This window comes from Canis lupus, chromosome 20, assembly GCF_011100685.1.
Source record: "Canis lupus familiaris isolate Mischka breed German Shepherd chromosome 20, alternate assembly UU_Cfam_GSD_1.0, whole genome shotgun sequence".
In the NCBI taxonomy this organism is placed as follows: domain Eukaryota; kingdom Metazoa; phylum Chordata; class Mammalia; order Carnivora; family Canidae; genus Canis; species Canis lupus.
In genome coordinates, this window is record NC_049241.1 from 41,744,772 (window position 1) to 41,757,860 (window position 13,089).

Genomic DNA, 13,089 nt, shown 5'->3' on the forward strand with positions numbered 1-13,089 from the left:
CATGTCCAAGTTGCTGAGCCCCACCCTCAGAATGTATTCAGTCTGAAATACTGTGTTGTATGGTTTTTGAGAGAGTTGGGCAGCAGGAGAGAGTCTCAGATAGGCTCCATGTTGAGCATGGAGCTGCATGTGGGCTCAATCTCATCACCCTGAGATATGACCTAAGCCAAAATCAAGAGTCAGAGGCTTAACCGACTGAGCCACTCAGGCACCCCTTAAATTCTGTATTTCTGATAGATTTCTAGGGGGGACCCTGATGCACCTAGTCAGGGGACCATCCTTTGAGAACCAGTAGTTAGGAACGTTGTGTGGTAGAGCAAGATCTATGGTTCCTGACCGTTCATACAGTAAACATTTGAGGCTATTACATGCCAGGCATTGGACCTTGCATGCAGTGAAGTCATAATTATGAATAAGGTAAGCAAGACCCTTATGCTCCAGGCCACTTACATTCTTGAGGAGTGAGGGGGAATTCAAGACCATAGTTAATAAATATTATCTTAGATTGTGCCAAGTGTTCATGAAGAAAAAGAAATGGTGTAATCAATAGTTTTCTGGGGGGTAATGTAAATAGTCTGCAAATTGGATGTGTTTACGTGATTTCTGTTCTGGGTGTGGTAACCTGAGGGTTCCCCTTCATTCCAGGAGAACCTCATCTGAATAATCAGAGCATCCTTTTATCTGGATGCCCAGTGCCAGCCCCAGAGATTTCATTCTGCAAACCTCTCTGCCTGTGGTCTTTATTGTAAAGCCCCTGCTTTCTGTTCTACCACTCCTGGAGCATAGCTGACTTCAGTTGGTCTTGTTGAAGAAGGATTTACTGAGAACAAGGTGAAAGCACTTTGATCCCCTGTGAATGGATTACCTCCATCTAAGGAAGTTACCTTGCAGAATGGAATGGAAGCCTGGGACCCTCAATGTTGGATCTCCTTGTGAACAGCCCCCCCTGGACTTGACTTCCCTGTGGCTTGTTTTTAGGCCTGCCACCTCTCTTACTAGGAAACACCTTTGACCCTGAATTAGAGCTGAGACAGTAGGGCCTAAGGGAGAGAGTCCTGTGACTCAACCCCCAGCCCTTTTCAACTCATGGGACCCCAAGGAGAGAGAGACTTGTCTGATCCCCTCTACCTGCTCTTGGCCTGCCTTGAAGAACTGAAACCAGCTTTATTCCCTTTATTCCCCAGAGGCCTTTCTATACCCTTCCAAACCCATGGAGAGCAGTCAGGTGACACTTCTGGCAGCCACCTTACCACTACAGACCCTTAAGGTACAGCTTTTGCAGACTTACAAAATAGGCATCCCTTAACACAACCAAGACTGGAAAGAAAATCCCTCCCAGTCTCCTGTGGCAACCTACCACCTCAGGTGCCCTCACGACCAGGTGGTCCTGGAGCAGCAGTGCCATTGGAGGGTAATACAGCGCCTTTGCACAGGCTGGTTTCTGTGGTTGGCTTGGCTCGGACACTGGATTTCCCACAGTCATCCAGATTGACTGGCATTCCTTGTTCTGGTCTGCTTATTGTGTGTACCAATGAGTTTTCTGAGAACCACCTGGAGAGGTTGCCTGCTGAGACAGCAGGACTCCTGCATACAAGCCTAGTTGCACCATGTCTGAGGCTGTGCTGGCTTGTGCTGTGTGGCTTTCTCCCAACTGGCTTGGCTTTGGGATAATGAAATTCAGGGGCTTTTCCAATTTTGCAGCAGACCCAATGCCCCGGCAAGATGGCCACCTCTAGGTTGTGACAGTTTTCTAGGATGAGGAATTGTGCAATGGAGAGTGCAGAGTTCATGTAGCAGGGAGGTGTTTGTCAGCACAAATAACTCCGGGCCCCTGACTCTTGGCTCTTCCCCTCTTCCCAGTAATGGTACAAGAAGGTCCACTAGCAGTAGCCCATCACCAAGAATGGTCAGAGCTGACTGCCCTATAGTCCATATCCCCTCTGGGGAGAGGCCATACTAGATGGCCCTTTCTGACTGACCTAGGACATGAGTCTAGATTCTTGCCACGTTGTATGTAGCCTGTTAAGAAATCATGGCGTTGACTCAAATGCCCAGGTGTGGGGACTGGGGAGAGAGACAAGGCTTCCATTCTGCCAAGGGAGGCCTGACCTCTGCATCTGGATTCCTCTTCTGAAATTAAGAAGCAAGAATGAAGTGGTTTGAAATCAAGATCTTAGCTCAAGTTTCGGCCTTACCACATCATTAGCATGATGTCAGTGTCAGTTTGCAAATACGCAAAGTTGTAAGATAGCAGGATTGTGAAGAACAGGACAAATTAGAGTACTAGGAAAACTAAAAATTCACAAAAATGTTAATTAGTTACTACTGAGGACTTAAAGCCAGAAACATGCTGCTTCCTGTCCAGACTGAAGTATGCCCCCAGCCATGGCAACTGGAGCAGCCCCTGCCCTGGACAGCAGCCCCTAGTTAAGCTAGAGGCTTCCTATGCACAAAGAGGCAGGCTGTAGCCATGGCAATGGGCCTTGTGCCTGCCTTGGTACTGGAGGCAGGTTGCCAAACCCAATAGGAAACTCTAAGGCATGTAGAAGCCCTTGCCTCACAAAGCATCCCTGATGCTCAAATGCACGAGACTCAAATGTGAGGAACATGGGTGTAAGCTCTAGACAAGTTAATTTCCCTTTCTTTCACTTTGCAGTTCCTACATCTTAGATCCCTTTTTAGCCTACCCTAACCTCTGTGCCCAGAAAAAGGACTACTGTCACTGGACACTATGATTACCACTTTCTCATAAATGAGACGTGTTACTGACTCCAGCGTCACGCAGATTTAATGCCGAATCCTGCTCTTCCTGTCCCACTCCATTGCCTGAGGAGCTTCTCCCATTTGTCTCGTGGAGGTGTCTCCAAACTCCACAGGTGTGCTGTGCTCAGTTCTTAAACTGCTGGTGAGGTCTAGGGAGGATCAGAATGAAAGTGAATGGCAACCATTGATTTAAAACCCCAAAATGAAGAAAATGGTTGAAAGAATTTGTCTCCAAGGTAGGGTAGAAGGTCGTTGAGGAAAGTGACATTTCATGTTTTACCTTCTACCGTATGTTTGTTATAATTCAAAAATTGAATTTCAGCCAGCCTGGCTGTCTCAGTGAGTGGACCATGCAACTCTTGATCTCAAGGTGCTGAATTCAGACTCCATATTGGGTGTGGGAGCCTACTTTAAATTTTTTTAATTGAATTTAAAAGAATACTTAAATATTTAATAAGATATTAAAATGAGGAACAAACTAGAGTAGCTGGAGTTTTAACAAAGAAATAGGAGAAGGGCCCCATTCAGACCTTTCTTGTGAAAATCATGGCAGTAGTCCTGTCCCAGCCGTCAAGGCCCCATCATGAGGCCTCTTTCCCAGTCGGGTCTGGGGAAGGAGGCAGTAGGCACCAAGATCCTCCACTCTGACAGCCAGCACCACCCAAGAATCAAGGTGACACAGAGAAGCAAAGGAACACATAGAGACTTGTACACAGCTCGAAAAGAAAATATGGAGATAAACCTCAGAGATGGGGTTGGAAGGCGCCTGGACAGTGCCTCTGTGGCCCACCAGCAAGTACAAAGCCCAGCCCGGCCCTCTACTCAGAGAAGGTTGTATTCCAAACTGGTATTTACTGTCCCCCAGAGGCAGCATGAAGCCATGGAAAGAGCCTCAAGAAGTCAGCCTCTGTGAAGGAAGCTACAGAGGCAGGTTTCCGGAGTACCTGGTTGCCATCCATTCGTTCATGCTGCTCCTGGCCTTCCTCCAGGGGCCCCCCTGTGCCTGCCCTGTGCATAATGTGCCTTGCAGGCCAGAGGGAAACTAGGAGAAGGAGGTAGAGGGCTTTCAATTTCAGGGACAGGCTGAGAAGACTTTGCAGAGGGGAAAGGTGACAGGAACTGAGCTTTCTGACGTAAGGAGTTTGCCAGGCTGACCGGCAAGGAAGGGAATACCAGCAGCCTGCCTGAGAGGCTGCTGCTGCAGTGGGAACACACTTGGAACCAAGGCAATCCCGTCCAGAGACATGCACTAGGACGTGAGGAGATAGATTCCCCAACTTGGTTGTCTTTGTGGCTGGCTCCCTAGGGACAGAAATGGGAGTGCCTTTCAAATACCGTAGGTGTCACATCTGAGGTGGTGACCCCCAATGTCATCATTTGGGTCAATAACACACCAAGATGTGGATGGTTGCCTTGGGCGATAAGCTAGGTGACTAGCCACAACCCCCGACCAAGCAGGGCTCTGGGGATGAGGGGTCCTTGGCTGAGCAGTGAGCTTTGGTCAGCCCGCAGACTACTCTAGCGCCAGGGTCTGGAGCCCGCGCGTCCCTAGGCTGCCATCTAGGCCGCTTGGGTCTGCCCAGGACCTTGAGCTTTGGTAGCCTGGGACACATGGGGATGATGAATCCTGGGTGGGAGGAAGGAGCCAGGCTGTCCCAAGGAAGCGAGCAGAAAGGCGGGGTAGCCGCAGTCTCAGGGAGGTCTGGCCCCCTGACCCTGGGATGCGTCGCGGAGGGCCTGGCTGCGCGGGGTCTGGGCTTTGGCTGCGGACGGATTAGGTCTGATCCGATTAGGGCCTGGGCCCTCGGCTTCGCCCAGTTGCCTGGCGCTGCCGGCGCCCGCCCCGCCCCCGTGCGCACCCGCAGACCCCCCAGAGACCCTTCCCCGCCCCGAACACGGCATTGGCGCAGAAATCGAGAGGCTCCTTGCGCCCCGGACTCGGCTCATTTCCACAGCGCGAGCTCGGCTTCCGCCCCCTGCGGCCCTGCCGAGCCCCGCCCCGAGCTTGCGGGTGTCTGGGCCCCCGCCTCCGTGCTCGCCGCGTGGCGGGTGGGTTCCTCGCAGGTGGGGGGCGGGCCCCGCCCCGCCCCGCCCCGCCCCGCAGGTCTCCCGCCCGTGCACCTGTCGACTAACGCCCCGCACGGCGCTGTGCTCCGCACCCACGCTACTTCACGTCCGTTTGTCCTGGCGTCCGAGCCGGGGGTCCGTCTGTCCCCGGCAGGCGGACCGCGCGGGGCAAGCGTCAGAGCTACGTGCGGCGGGGCGGGCGCGGCGGGCGGGGTGGGGGCGGCGCTGAGCGGCCGCCGCGGCGCGGGAGGCGGGGAGGCGCGGCGCGCCGGGGACAGCGGCGGACGGCGGCGGCGGCGGCGGCGGCATGCGGCTTCTCGCGCTGCCCATCGGGGGCTGAGACGGCCGCAGCGCGGGCGGGAGGCGCGGCGGCCGGCGAGCCGAGGGCGCAGCCAGCCGGGCAGACCGCGGACAGCGGTCGGGGCGCCGCGCCATGGGCCGAGCCGGGGGCGGGGGCCCGGGCCGGGGGCCGCCGCCGCTGCTGCTGCTTCTGGGGGCCGCGCTGGTCCTCGCCGCCGGGGCCGCGCCGGGTAGGTACCGACCGCGACCGGGACCCCAGCGGCTCTCGCGCCTCCCCTGGGCCAGGGTCCCGCGGGCCTCGGGGACAAGCGGAGTTCGCGGGCTGTGGCAAGGGGGCGGGGCAGCGCCCTGCCAGCGACTGGGGCGGGGGAAGGGGCGCGCGAGGGGCTGGGGTGCTTGGCGGAGGCCGAAAGGTGGGGGGCGGGCCCGGGCCGCGCCAGGGTGTGCGGACCGAGGTGCCGGCTGGGGGAGGGGCCTGGGGGGGCGGGGCCTGAGGGTGAGACTAAGGGGCGGGACCAGGAGGTGCTGGGGCCCTGAGGCTGAGAGCTGGGGGCGGGGCCCGGGGCGGGGCGGGCCCTGAGGGTGCGACTTCGGGGCGGGGTCTGGAGGTGGGGTGGAGTCCGAGGGTAAAACCTCTGCCTTGGGCGGGAGGTGGGGGCCGCCCGGTGACACTGCGGGCCCTGCCGGGGGCGGGGCCTGAGTGGGACCTGCCGGGCAGGGTGTTCCCGCCCCGGGGAGGGGCGGGGCCTAACGATGGGCGTGGCCTTGGGGCGGGGCCCTGACGTGGTGCCCCCTCTCTCCGCCGCAGCGCGGGAGGCCGGAAGCGCCGTCGAGGCCGAAGAGCAGGTGAGGAGCGTCCTGGCGTGGGAGCCACGTGCCAACAGCACGCGGGAGAAGGCTGGCCCGCCAGCTGCTGGGGAGGAGGAGACCTCGTGGACTGCACCTGGCGGCCAGCCGGCCGTGGTGGGGCCTGGGGTCGGGCCAGAGGAGGCGCTGGAGGCGTCCGCGGCCGTGACCGGCACAGCCTGGCTGGAGGCTGACAGCCCGGGCCTGGGCGGAGCGACCGTAGAGGCTGGCAGCGGCGACACCCAGGCCCTTCCGGCCACGCTCCCGACTCCGGAGGAGGCCCTCCGACGTGCATCGGTGGCCCCCGCCACCCCCGAGACTACAGAGGCCAGCGGACCACCCTCCCCCACTCCTGGCGACCAGCTACGCCCAGGCCCCGAACTCCCCAAGGAGAGCCCCTTGGAGGTTTGGCTGAACCTGGGAGGCAGCACACATGACCCGCATGGGCCAGAGCCCACGTTCCCCTTTCAGGGCACACTGGAGCCCCGGCCGGCGTCAGATATCATTGACATCGACTACTTCGAAGGATTGGATGGTGAGGGCCGTGGCGCCGACTTGGGGAGCTTCCCGGTGTCGCCAGGAACCTCAGAGCACCACCCCGATACTGGGGGAGAGACCCCTTCCTGGAGCCTGCTTGACTTATACGATGACTTCACCCCCTTTGATGAATCTGACTTCTACCCCACTACATCCTTCTATGATGACTTGGAGGAAGAGGAGGAGGAAGAGGATGACGACAAGGATGCAGCGGAAGGTGGAGACCTGGAAGATGAAAGTGACCTTCTGGCGCCCACTGAGAAGCCTGGGCTGAGGCCAGGGCCTGGCCAGCCCACCAGTCGGTGGCATGCTGTCCCCCCACAGCATACTCTGGGGTTGGTCCCTGGCAGCAGCATCGCCCTCAGACCCCGTCCGGGAGAGCCGGGCAGGGACCTGGCCCCGAGCGAGAACGGCACTGAGTGCCGCAGCGGCTTTGTGCGGCATAACGGCTCCTGCCGATCCGTGTGCGACCTCTTCCCAAGTTACTGTCACAACGGCGGCCAGTGCTACCTGGTGGACAACATAGGGGCCTTCTGCAGGTAAGGATGTGGCAGGAAGGTGCACAGGGGCTTCTAAAAGAACTCCCAAAGAGTGTTATGTGAGGCCAACTCAACAAAGAGAGTGACATGATGGGCCCAACTTCCAAGAGATGGTGTGTTCCCAGGCCAAGAGGATCCTGGGATTCCCAGGTCAAGAGATGCTCATGCAGATATCTTCTACGGGGAATTACTTCTTAAATGTACTTCCTGTGATCTCATCACTAGGGGAGATTCCCCAGAAGTAAGATTTTGTATTTCCTCCAAGCATGTGTCCTTTATTCATGCTTGGAGGAAATAGTGAAGGGACTTAGCTAAGGATTTTGGAAAGCCACCTTCACTGTCTTGAGGGGTTTTGTTGGAGAGTTTTGGCTACACTTGCACAAAGAGTAGGCTTATAAACCTACTCTGGAGGAAAGAAGGCTGCTGAGCACTCCCTCTGAGACATGTGTAGTGGGAGGGCTTTTTCCCTTCTACCTTGATTTTTTGTGCTCCTGGGGATCCCCAGCACAGCATGTTTTAAAGATCCAGAGAATTTAGTGTCCCTAAGGACATTGTCTGCAACCTACTATCCCATGCCTCATTAGGAGTACTTACACACTGCCCTCATGGCAAGGTAGTTAACCTGCTGGAGAGTTCACTGGCTTACTCTGGAAGAATCACAAGTCAGGGGTGATCTGCGTAGTTTTAGCTTGTCTCCTTCCTTTACAGGCCCTAGAAGTGTAGTAGAACCCCCAGATTCCTCTGGGACTTGTTTGTTGGTCCTAGGAGGAGCATTTCTGAAATCTGGGTGTCTCTGTGTCATTCCTGATACTTCTTTTTCTTGGATTTTTTGGAGGAATGTGAAGCATTCAGATTCTCTAGGTCTTGATGTTCCAATTGAAGAATAATATATAGAAAGCGTGACTGTTATGCCTTTGGCATTAAAGCTTGACTTCCAGTTTTTTCTTTCCTATAAACGATAGTGAAATGATTAGGGTCAATCATATAGGCTGTGTCCACACAGTTCTGATTGGAGGGGTCCAGTTATTGCTGAAAGGAGGAACTGTCATCAAGAAATTGTGGCAACAAGACCTTACCAGTTGGTTAAGGGCTACCAGAAATCTGTGGAAACCCTGTGATTTTGCTCCACAGGCTTTGGTTAGTGGGACTGTAGTGATGATTTTAGCCTGGGAGTGCTGAAATCTCTGCAAAACCAGTATCTTTCGTCCTATTGGAGGCCTGAGTTTTCACCTTCCAAGTAATCTTCCCATTGCCGTATGAAATGTAGAGCCCTTGCTGCCTCTGGAGACCTAGAAAAGTTCCCAGAAGCTCCTGGAGCCCTTAGGACTCCTGAGTAGAAAAGTAAGCTTGTCCTCAGTAGGCTGCATGGCTGTGCTGACCAGGGATCCTCCGGTGGGTCCTGCGTCAGAAGGGCTTTTCCACGAGTCCTCCCACCAGTTCCTTTTGCTCACCTTCTCTCCCAGGATCATGCTCGCGCCTCCCTCCCAGAAACTCCTCCTCCGGCTGTGTACGCCCAGGCTCCCCAGGCTCGGCTGTGGCTCGGAAACTGTTTTGCATTCTGCTCACAGGAGTCTGCCGAGCCCTCAGTTGCAGACTGCAGCATGCCTTTGTCTCTGTCACTCTGACCCACTGCAGGGAAATGATCAGAGCCGTAACAGAAGTCTTCTAGAACAGTGGGTTAACGGTATCTTCACCCCCCCCCCAACCCTGACTTCAAACAGGTAGCCTCTCATGACTGCAGAGGCTCAGTTGGAAAAGAAAGACTTTCCCGTTGGTCACGTCTCCTCACTCTATTCTGGGTGCAGAGTAGCTAGTTCTCCGATGCATAATTTCCCCTTTTCTGGACCCCTTTCTCTTCTCTGTCATTCACCCTGGGGTTCATGTCCTCCCTCCTTTGCCTGCCTCTGTATCCTTCCACATCTTTCCTCTTTGAAGCAGCCTGGTTCCCATGGAAACAGCAATGTCATTGGAAGAGTTGGAGCCTGGGAATGTCCCCAAGGGCAAGAGAAAGTCACTCAACAAAAGGACTAAAACCCACCCAGAGGGTTGATTCTCACTGTGCTTTCACGACCGACAGCTCTCATGATAATAAGACAGGACGCTCTAGGGGCAGAATTTGGGGGGCCGCAGAGATAGGAGGAGAACACACATCCATCTCTGTGTTCATCCTTGTCTGTCACTTCCTTCTATTTCAGTGTCTGGGTGGCCTCATGAGCTAGACAGGACTGCAGAACAGCAAGATCGGTTTTTCTGTGTGCAGTGGGTTGACTCCTTTTGTAGCCAAGGGTCGTATTGTCGTATTTTCACCCAGAGCCAAGGGCAGGGGAAGCTGAGAATCCTGTGATTGTCCTCCTTGAGGCTGCGAGGTAGAAAACCAGAGTTCCCAGCCTCTGTGGTCACTTAACAGTCATGTGAGTGACCAGTTCACTCTGTTTCCCGGCTCCCTGGTTATCTCATCTATATCCTGGGCCTCAGAGCTGTCCTGCTCACTGCATCGGATGGTTGCACACAATCTCTACCATGAGGTCTGCACAGACCAGTGACATCATAGTTCCTCTAGACACTTGTAGAAACGAACTGTTGACGTGAGCAGGGAGCTTAGGGACCAGTGCCTGGCCGTGGCCGTGGCTACCACCCGTCACCTCAGTCTCACTCTGTCACTGCCACAGGTGTAACACACAGGACTACATCTGGCACAAGGGGATGCGCTGCGAGTCCATCATCACCGACTTCCAGGTGATGTGCGTGGCCGTCGGCTCAGCCGCCCTCGTGCTGCTCCTGCTCTTCATGATGACAGTGTTCTTCGCCAAGAAGCTGTATCTGCTCAAGACAGAGAATACCAAGCTGCGTAGGACCAAGTGAGTCGGTCAGCCAGCCCCACCCTGACCCTATGGCTGCACACCTCCATCCGATCCAGGGATATTGTCACCAGGGTTCCTGGCACCTGCTCTGCATCCCTAGTTGGGTTTTTCATACCAAAGTCTCACCCGAGTTTATCCATTCCTGCACAGAACGCACTGGCACTGTCGCAGAGGCCAAGCCCCTGTGGCACGCTGTGGCTGTATGGCTCCATTCCCAACACCTCCCAGCCCGGGATAGAGGGTGCTTAAAGAAAAGGCACCCAGTGACCTCCTGGCTGTGGTCCCCCGTGTAAGTACTGTGCTCAGCCCTCCACCACCTGACTGCACCTGCTTCCTCTGGGTGTTTGGTGGCCACGGCTATTGTGGGGATTTTGCTCACAAATCACAAGAAGTAACCCCAGCTTCCTCAGATTTACTGAGTGCTGCGGAGAAGGGGTCCGCCAGGGCATTGCTGGTCCAAGATTCTCAACCCTTGGTCCAGACAGAAATGCAAGGAATCTAGGGAAGTCCTCTCTACCTCTCCTGAGTTTAGGGGATGGTGGGGCCCAGGCTCAACTTCCTCTGCTGTGGACTTTAAGGGCCAGATGGGAATAGAGTCTCACTTCAGCTTCTCTCTTAGCAGAGGAGTGACTGCTGTGTGCATGTGAGAATCCACACGCATTTACCTTTAAGTCCATGCCTTGAACACTTGGATGTGACCTTACACACTGTGAGAGAATCACTCTCACTGAGCAAAGTAAGGAATGTTCTGAAGCTTCACAGGAGTCACAAAAGGAGGGGGTTGCAGTTCAGCTTCCTTGGGGTCCAAGAGACAATTTATGCAGAACTGCCCCCACCTCCCTTTTGACCTGTTACCCCTTTACTCCCCTCCCCGCTGACCTGAGACTCCCTCCAGAGAGTGCAACTGAAGGACTTTCCCTGGGTCCTGGGAAAAGGACAAAACGCCATCTGTTGCTTCTCTGCCAGGTCAAGCCCTGCCATGTGCAGATGCTGGTGGCCGCCTGGAACCTTTCAGCTCAGCGCCCCGGGGCCAAGGGGGCCTCACCATTGTAACTGTGTGCTGAAGCGAGGGCCAGATCTGTGCATGTGATCAGAAGCCAGGACCCTTGGTTCCTCACGCCTGCACCTGGGGGATGGGGGCGGGGGTTTGACCACCCATCAGGATAGCTGCTGAGGAGTGGAGAAACAAGAGCGGTGGCCAGAGAGGGGGCCTCGGTCCCAGCCATCCTTCATCAGCAGGTTGTGTGTTTTGCCCAGAGCCCTGCCCCCGCAGCCCCACAGCTCCTGATGCTAGCTGCCTCATTTCCCCAGGCATGCCTGCTTTCTTTCCCAAGCCCAGTTACCGCTCTGAGAACGCTACATGTACTCGATGCACTCCAGCTACTGCCGTGGTTTACTGACTCTAAGATGCACATTTTCCCCACCACATATTAACGTCTCTGAAATTGGATTGTGTCTTACAATCACTGGCTTCTTATAATCACTGTTGGCCAGATGGCAGTCGTGATGTAGTTGTAATTGCCTAGCATTCACGATCCTGGCCAGAGATGTTCATATCGTTGTCAGTGCTTAATCTAAAGTCTCAACGAGTGACTTCTAGGATATGATAAAAATTCTTGGTGATAAGAAAGTACTGGATCATGGTTTAAATGGTAGAAGTTTTTTCTCTGTGGTGCATCAAATAACGGCACATCTTATTACGTTCTGTGGCACTTGATGAAATAAGCATTTGACCCAGGAAGCTTTCATCAGGTTTTGCTATGATCATTGCACTCACGTTTTTCCCTGCTCTCTTATGTCCTAACCAGCAAATTCCGGACCCCGTCTGAGCTCCACAACGATAACTTCTCCCTTTCCACCATTGCCGAAGGCTCTCACCCAAACGTAAGGAAACTACGACACTCTCTGTATCTCCTTCCCACTATGCTGGCACCTTGGCTCTCTGTGATAACTTATCTGTCAGGTGACTCATCTTCTTCACATGCCCCCTTATCCACAGGCACATCCCCGCCCCTGCCCTGGCCTATAGTCTGTTTCAGAGCATGGAGCCTCTCCTCAAAGCTCTGGAGGTCAGCTTAGAGTGACCAGTTGGGGTGGTGACATGGGACTAGGGACAGGATGGTGCTTCACTTCCTTGACAAGCAGAGTTACAGGTAGTACTGAAGACCTTTTTCTAGGATGACTTGTGATTTTTAGCTTCATCTAGACTGTAGAAGTCCGATTTGTCTTTCTCCATGTCTTTCTACTTTCTGTATCAAGAAGAAAGACTCTGCTTTCATCATGAGGGTACTTCCTGGTGGTCATGGAAGTGAATGGTGGTTGCTCTTTGGGATGGCTGGGAAAACAGTGTCCTTTACACTGAGGACTGAAAAACGGGCAGGTTAGAGATAACGGGAGCACAAAACACTGGTCGATAGTAAGTCTAGTAAATTCTGTTCTTAGGAGGGTGGGCTCATAAATATCAGTTAAAACTCAATAGAAGATCCCAATAGATCAGTTTCTAAAGATCCTGGCCTTCTAGTGTGTAATCTGGACCAGACTAACCAAAAGTAACCAAAGTACTGGGTACTGTCAGAGAAAATTCCATAAGTAAAGCAAAAACCAGTTATATCCAAGCCTGAGAATTCGTCATGTGACACAGGCTCCATACCACAAGGTAAATGCATTGATACACAGATAAGGGAGCTAAACGCAGACTCTTCAGATGGACACGGTGATGATAAGAGAAAATTTTGAAGAAGTTCTTTGGAATAATGGGGCACAGACCATCAGAGCTCATAGAGGTCTCAACAGTCGAGGCTAGCACTGTCCAGTGGAATGTTCGTGAGATAGAGATGTCCTGTGTCTGCACAGTCCACTCCAGCAGCCACAAGCTACCTGCAGCTGCGGATCTCTCTGAAAAGTGGCTCATGCTACTGTGTGAAACAACACAGATCTAGACCATTGTTTTCCTTTTATAGATGGGGACAGTGTAGCCCCAAGAGGGGAAAGAGAGAATAATAGTAAATATGACCTTGTTCACCAAACCCCAGGGAAGACCTTGGCCTGGTGGAGGAGGAGCAAAGGGGTGGCTTTAAAGAAGAAATGAAAGAGGTTAATTTTGGATCATTTTGTAAGGTCTTTGGTACAAAGGGGAGAGTAACAGATATGATTTTACTTGATTTTACACCAATATA

The 13,089-nt window shown here is 54.0% G+C and overlaps 1 protein-coding gene across 3 annotated transcripts in view; it reads left to right on the forward strand.

The window, feature by feature from the left end:
* Positions 1-5,263: 5,263 nt before the first annotated feature.
* The window catches only part of CSPG5 (chondroitin sulfate proteoglycan 5), a 28,857-nt gene continuing 21,031 nt past the window's right edge, over positions 5,264-13,089 (forward strand). For all 3 annotated transcript variants that reach the window (XM_038566609.1, XM_038566608.1, XM_038566606.1), the window contains exons 1-4: positions 5,264-5,360; positions 5,939-7,052; positions 9,722-9,910; positions 11,722-11,797. In XM_038566609.1, the coding sequence (XP_038422537.1) occupies positions 5,264-5,360; positions 5,939-7,052; positions 9,722-9,910; positions 11,722-11,797 (1,476 nt within the window). The remainder of the gene's footprint in view (positions 5,361-5,938; positions 7,053-9,721; positions 9,911-11,721; positions 11,798-13,089) is intronic.